This window comes from Capsella rubella, unplaced genomic scaffold, assembly GCF_000375325.1.
Source record: "Capsella rubella cultivar Monte Gargano unplaced genomic scaffold, Caprub1_0 scaffold_119, whole genome shotgun sequence".
Classification (NCBI taxonomy): Eukaryota; Viridiplantae; Streptophyta; class Magnoliopsida; order Brassicales; family Brassicaceae; genus Capsella; species Capsella rubella.
In genome coordinates this window covers 2115-9736 of record NW_006238809.1, presented here as the reverse complement: position 1 = coordinate 9736, position 7622 = coordinate 2115, and the positions used below count along the sequence as shown (strand labels likewise).

The 7622-nt window shown below is 33.0% G+C and overlaps 1 protein-coding gene across 1 annotated transcript in view; it reads left to right on the top strand.

Moving 5' to 3' along the window:
* LOC17874312 (probable leucine-rich repeat receptor-like protein kinase At1g35710) overlaps nucleotides 1–3405 on the top strand; it is a 3743-nt gene extending 338 nt beyond the window's left edge. Inside the window, exons 1-4 of the mRNA XM_023784603.1 lie at nucleotides 1–693; nucleotides 766–1218; nucleotides 1291–3027; nucleotides 3116–3405. The exon at nucleotides 1–693 is cut by the window's left edge and continues 338 nt beyond it. Coding sequence (XP_023640371.1) covers nucleotides 1–693; nucleotides 766–1218; nucleotides 1291–3027; nucleotides 3116–3405 — 3173 coding nt within the window. The remainder of the gene's footprint in view (nucleotides 694–765; nucleotides 1219–1290; nucleotides 3028–3115) is intronic.
* The last annotated feature ends 4217 nt before the right edge of the window (nucleotides 3406–7622 follow it).

Here is a 7622-nt window from a genome sequence, read left to right as displayed (position 1 = left end):
ACTCACGAGGGAGTATTGAAAAGTTAAATCTCACTGACAACGCTATAGAAGGTACTTTCCAAGATTTCCCCTTTTCTTCTCTCCCAAACCTTGCTTACATTGATCTTAGCATAAACCGTTTCTCTGGAACCATCCCTCCTCAATTCGGAAACATCTCAAAACTCATCTACTTTGACCTTTCCACAAACTACTTAACCGGGGAAATCCCACCTGAGCTTGGCAATTTGCGAAACCTAGAAACCCTTTATCTTTATAGAAACAAGTTAAACGGATCGATTCCATTGGAGATCGGTCTCTTAACCTCAGTTCGGGATATCGCCTTGTCTAACAATTCCCTATCTGGACCAATACCCTCTTCCATTGGAAATCTAACCAACTTGGTAACCCTGAAACTCTTTCTCAATTCTTTCTCGGGTCCACTACCTTCCGAGATTGGGAACTTACCCAACCTTGGTAATCTAATCCTTAATGAAAACAATCTCTCTGGACCAATACCCTCTTCCATTGGAAATCTAACCAACTTGGAACAACTGTACCTCTTTAACAATTCTTTATCGGGTCCACTTCCTTTCGAGATTGGAAACTTACCCAACCTTGTTGAGCTAGACCTTAATACAAACAATCTCTCTGGACCAATACCCTCTTCCATTGGAAATCTAACCAACTTGGTACAATTGTACCTTTATACCAATTCTTTCTCGGGTCCACTTCCTTTCGAGATTGGAAACTTACCCAACCTTGTTTACTTACAGCTTTGTATAAACAACTTATCTGGACCAGTGCCCTCTTCCATTGGAAATTTAACCAAGTTGGTTGAGCTATACCTTAATACAAATAACTTGTTTGGACCAATACCCTCTTTCATTGGAAATCTAACCAACTTGGTCAAGTTGTACCTCTTTGAAAATTCTTTCTCGGGTCCACTTCCTTTTGAGATTGGAAACTTACTCAACCTTGTTGAGCTAGACCTTAGTGAAAACAACCTTTCAGGACCAATACCCTCTTCTATACTCTCTTCCATTGGAAATCTAACCAACTTGGTCAAGTTGTACCTCTTTAAAAATTCTTTCTCGGGTCCACTTCCTTTTGAGATTGGAAACTTACTCAACCTTGTTGAGCTAGACCTTAGTGAAAACAACCTTTCAGGACCAATACCCTCTTCTATTGGAAATCTAAGAAACTTGGTATGGCTCTCCCTCAATACCAATTCTTTCTCTGGTGTCATTCCCCCAAAACTAGGCAACATGAAATCCATGATTGGTTTATTGTTATTTCGGAACAATCTTACAGGTCCTGTTCCTGATTCCTTTAGTAACTTAACCAAGCTGGAGTCATTGCAACTCGGCAAAAACAACTTCACTGGTTTCTTGCCTGAAAACATTTGCAGAGGTGGGAAGCTTCAGAAACTCTCGGTAAGTGATAATCACATCGAAGGTACCATCCCGAAAAGCTTGAGAGATTGCAAGAGCTTAATCAGAGCAAGGTTTTCATGGAATAGATTTACTGGAGATATTTCTGAAGGTTTTGGGGTTTACCCACATCTTGATTTCATTGATCTCAGCCACAACAAATTCCATGGTGAGATTTCAAGCAACTGGGAAAGGAGTCGAAAGCTAAGTGCCTTGATCATGTCAAATAACAACATCACAGGTGTTATCCCACCATCGATTTGGAATATGTCACAATTGGTTGTGCTCGATCTGTCTACCAACAACCTCACTGGTGAACTTCCAGAAGCAATTCAAAATCTCAAAGGTTTGTCGAAGCTACTTCTCAATGGGAATCAGTTATCTGGAAGAGTTCCAATTGGTTTAAGTTTCTTAAGCAAGCTTGAGTCTCTAGACTTATCTTCAAATAGATTCAACTCTCAAATCCCACAAACCTTTGACACCTTCACTAACCTCCATGAAATGAATCTGAGTAGAAATAAGTTTGATGGTCGTATTCCCGGATTAAAAATGTTGGCTCAGCTAACACATCTTGATCTCAGCCACAACCAGCTCGACGGAGAGATCCCATCACAACTTAGCTCCTTGCAGAGCCTTGACAAGCTCGACCTCTCACAAAACAATCTTTCGGGTCTCATTCCAACAAGTTTTGAGAGCATGAAAGCACTGACATACATCGATATATCAAACAATAAACTCGAGGGTCCGCTTCCTGATAACCCAGCATTTCGAAATGCAACAGCAGATTCTTTGGAGGGAAACAAAGGCTTATGCAGTAATATTCCAAGACAAAGGTTGAATCCCTGCCCTATCACTTCCCTTGAGTTCCACAAATTGAAGAAGAACGGCAACCTTGTAGTTTGGATATTAGTGCCAAGCTTAGGAGCACTCGTCATTCTCTCTATATGCGCTGGGATATCTATGTACTACCTTCGTAAACGAAAACAAAAAAAGGGAAACAACAACTCAGATGCTGAAACTGGAGAGAGCTTGTCCATCTTTTGCTATGATGGCAAAATAAAATACCAAGATATTATCCAATCCACAAACGAATTTGATCCAATATACCTGATCGGAATCGGAGGATACGGCGAAGTCTACAAAGCAAACCTCCCAGACGCGATTGTAGCTGTCAAGAAAATAAACCAGATGATGGAGGAAGAGATATCAAAGCCGGTGGTGCAGAAAGAGTTCCTAAACGAGGTAAGAGCGTTAACAGAGATTCGTCATCGCAACGTGGTGAAGCTCTTCGGTTTCTGCTCCCACCGCCGCCACACTTTTCTGATCTACGAGTACATGGAAAAAGGAAGTTTGTACAAAATTTTAGCCAACGACGAAGAAGCTAAGCAGCTCAACTGGACCAAAAGGATCAGCATAATCAAAGGTGTTGCAAACGCGTTATCGTATATGCACCATGACCAGTCACTTCCTATCGTCCACCGTGATATTAGCAGTGGCAACATCCTTCTAGATATCGATTACACTGCTAAAATCTCCGATTTCGGCACAGCGAAGCTTCTCAAGATGGATTCCTCAAATTGGACCGCCGTTGCCGGAACCTACGGCTACGTCGCTCCAGGTAAATCTACATTAATGAAATCAATGAAATCGAAAACCTTAAAATCTATTTTGAACTTATGAAATTGAAATTGAAAACTTGTCAACAGAGTTAGCTTACACGATGAAAGTGACGGAGAAATGCGACGTGTATAGCTTCGGAGTTCTGATACTGGAAGTGATACAGGGGAAACATCCAGGAGATTTGGTGTCGGCTTTGTCTTCGTCTTCTCCAGGGAAAGCGCTGTCGTTGAGAAGCATTTCCGATGAACGTTTATCGGAACCAAAGGCGAAGAATAGAGAGAAGCTTGTGAAGATGGTGGAAATGGCCTTATCGTGTTTACAAGCAGATCCACAGTCTCGGCCAACAATGTTGTCAATCTCCACAACATTCACCTAAATATATAATATAAGGTTTTTTACAGTTCAAATAGTTAAGAATAAAAGAACTTATTATGTTATAAATAAACTAGCAGTTGACCCGCGCTCCGCGCGGGAAGTTTATAATTTTGTTTCGTTGATTTTTTATTCATATTGTGATATTTTATTATTTTTTTAATTCATTTTCAAAAAATATTATAATTATTTTCTCTTTAATTATTATCTTTCAATACTCAAATTTGGATTAAAAGCACTTGATTCAATTTATGAAATATCATTTTTTCTTTCTTTTTGATCATGTTATAAACTAATATTTCACTTTCATTTTTTTTCCTCTTTATAATTTTATATATACAATTACATAAATGTTGTTTTAGTCTACCATAAATTTAAATTTTACTTCCATTCTAAAACTCAGTAACATATTTAAAATATTAAATTATGATCAATTTAAAATGAAAGTTGAATTATATTATTACCACTAATAAAAAAATTAAAGTATTGTTTTTCTTATTTTAACATTTCATTTTTTTAACATAATTTATTTTTATTTATATAAACTTTCTATTAATTAAATAAGTAACATAAATATGCACTAAATGAATGTTTTAAATTTATTTTAATGTTTAAACAAAAATGTGGCTTAGGTGGATGCTTAGGTAGCATCATGAGAAGAGAGAAAAAGCTAACTTTATATATATAGATATATGTTTACTTTGTTCAAAAGCATGAAAAATGAAAAAAAAAATTATGTTATAAATAAATATCCCTATACTGTATTAGTAAAATAGGAGTACAAAAAACATGGGTTGGGTCAACTGGGAAAATTATAACAAAATAACCCGATTAGAACTACTCGGATAGTTATAACATCGGACAAAATTAAGTAGTATTAAAAGAATATAGTAAAAGAGAATTAAAAAAGTATTCATCAGCCGGTTTCCAGATCGAGAATAAAAATCCCACTATCATTGGCATAAGATACTATATTAACTCTAAATCTCAAATGTTTGAAAAAAATATATTGGGCAAATCCCACTATCATTGGCATAAGATACAATTTAATTTTTGTTATATATAGACATAAAATTGAATATCAAATTGTTTTATAGATAGGAAATCAAGTATAAAATTCAAAGTTAACAAAAATTATAATGTTCTTTATATTATTAAATGTTAAATCACAAACTAATTATAAGGATCATTATTCTTAAAAGAATGTCTAACAAATGGGTTTGATCATTGTAAAACAAAATTTTTTTTTTAAAAAAAAATACATACTTTTGAAATTAAAATAAATATACATGAATATGTGAGAAAGAAACAAACATCTAAAGTAATAATGAAGATGGTTTCTTTAGCTTGATTTTCTTATTTTGCAATGGTCGGAAATCAAGATTTTTGAATCCCATCAATAAAATATTTTTCTTACAACCATAAAATATTATTATACATATATATTACATTTAAAAATATAAAAAACAATGAAGAAATGAAGAAATACATCAAAAAAATAAATAAATAAAATTGAAAACAAAATTTTAAACCAAATATTTAATCAAACTCTTACAATGACATCTTAATTGAGTTGTCACCCCATGCAAGAACTTCCAAAAAAAAAAAAACTAATGAAGATATGCGATATAGTAGAGGAGGATGTGAGAATGATTATTTATAGGATAAGAAGTAATGTAAGTTACAATTCTAAAATAATTAAATTAGAGGATTTATAATTATAATTTATAGTGTGTTTAATTGAAATTCGATAAAGAAAACCAATAGTCTTTGACAATTTATATAATTTTCAGTTACATTTTAGTAGTAAAGTGTGAATTTAAAGTATGAATTGATGTATATGATTAAATGTGTTTTTGTTTTTTTTTTTAACTCTTGATTTATTATTTATTGCAAATTATGAGAACTGTTACAATGACGATTCTATTACCGACAATTTTGTCCGACCCTTTTAGATTCACCACAGATTACACCATTTCCTGACCACACCTTCTTTCTCCATGCGTAGAATCACGGCGAACGGCTCTAATTGTGCATTGTTATAGATTTCATGTAAGCTTATCTCATTAATCTGCAAATTAATAAATCGCATTACCTGGGTGTCGAACCCCGGACCTCTTGGTTTAGAAGCTTTAAACAACCCTTCGTCAACCACTAGACTAAGGGAGCTTCCACTTGTTTTTGGTTTAATTACAAATAAATATTATATTTTCAAAAATCAAATACAAATGGACCAATAAGGAGAGAGTGAAACCTTACTTTATATATATGATTTTATTTATATATTAGAGAATATTCCCCCGCGCTGTAGCGCGGATCCGATCAACTAGTTGTGCAATCTAAGCCAAACGTTTGACTTTGGTTATTATTACTAGAATTATAATTATGGGTGCTTAATGCGAACATACCTAAAAATAAACCTCAAATTTGATATTATGTTTTAATTTTTTTGGGGAAATTGAGTCCAGATTACAATATACTCAACAAAATGTTCCAAGGTATAACTCGTAAGAGCGTCTCTATCAGTCTTACTCAAATAGAGTGTCTTTATAATTAAATTAAATCAATTAAATAAATATTTAATTATTAAAAACTCTAAAACCACCTCCAAATTTTTTAACCTTAAAATTTTGAAAATTTTAAGGTTAAGAACTTTAAGATTTAAAATGTAAATTTTGTATCTCCAATGGTGGAATGCTACAATTATAGGGTGCTTACAAAAAAAAAAAGATTAAATAGAATTTATTTTGCTTACATTGAGTATATGAGAACAACAACAGCACAATATAAATGTCTATAATGGAATAGAGTTATGTGTTCTCCTCTTCATTGTGTGTAAGTCAGGAAAATAGCAAACAAGAGCAAAAGTTTTAGTGTCAGATACCTTGTGACGAGCTGCGAGCATGTACTGCTGGGACTGTTAATGCGAGGGCTAGTGCTTCCAGAACTCCCAAAACAAGTCCTCATATGAGAAAAAAAAAAATTACAAGCCGATTGTTAAAAACTGGTTCATAGCATTTATAGGTGATTGAATATGTGTTTGGTGTGTGTAAACAAATAAATGGTGCAATTAAACCTTCACCTAAGCAAGCACAGCATCGCATTGATCACCAACACATAGTACCATAGTGTCTTTAACTGATGGTTAGAAGTATGTGGGAAGACATTTTTTTTTTGTCTTTCTTCATTTTTTATTTTTTTAAATATTATTTTATATTAAAAAGAAATTTAAGACCCCTTCTTGGATGTGCAATGAGGTGATCTAAGAATGTTTGGTAATTAACAGCCAAAATAAGCAACTCGAACCCACTGCTGGGCTAGGCTTATAACCCGAAGCCTACATGCTTAATTAAAACTTAAATAGTTGTTTTCATTTTTGCTAAGTTTGTCATATCTTAACTACTAACCATCAACTGCTTCCTATGATATTTATCAATTTAGATATATTCTTTTCCAAAGAAGGTAAATATTTTATTTAAAAGATAAATGGTTTAAGCTTAGAATTAATCTATGATCATAACCATATATGGATAGTCTCATCACGCATGGAAAATAAAATAAATAAATAAAGATAAAAATAATGAAAGCATAATTTTTAATTAGATTCCCTCAATCAAAGAATTGAAGCGGAAAGAGTTAGAATTAGCAATGACGAATTTGATTGTTTTTTTCAAATTTGTTGTGTGAGATGAACAGCGATTGCAAGTAAATATGATGACTGTTTTGATTGTTCTTCCCTTTTTTTGATTTTCTATTATGTCTTAAGCGAATAAGACCAAAACTTATTTTTTTTTTAAAGGATAAACAAGATTTACAGATACCATGTCTAATAGAACTAGATTTAATGCATAATTTATATTATAAAAAATGAATAATTCGGATTGAACATAAATTTAAATTTATTACATGATTGAATAATATACTTCTTTTTTTTTTGTCAGAAAATAATATACTTCTAAACACCATTATCAGTCAACATTTCTACACCATAATAAATAAAAACTTACACATTTGAGCTATGAAAATCTTTGTAAAAAAAAACTGCAGACTCAAAAGCATTTATAAAACATTATGTTAACAAGCATCACTCGTTTTATCATCAACTCACAAGTCTCTTCTTGACCAATATTCACTAGTATGTTCCAAACACACAATGACTTGCAATTTACTCAATAGAATGTTAAACGTATAACACACACCCGTAAGCACTTTTCAGTGACT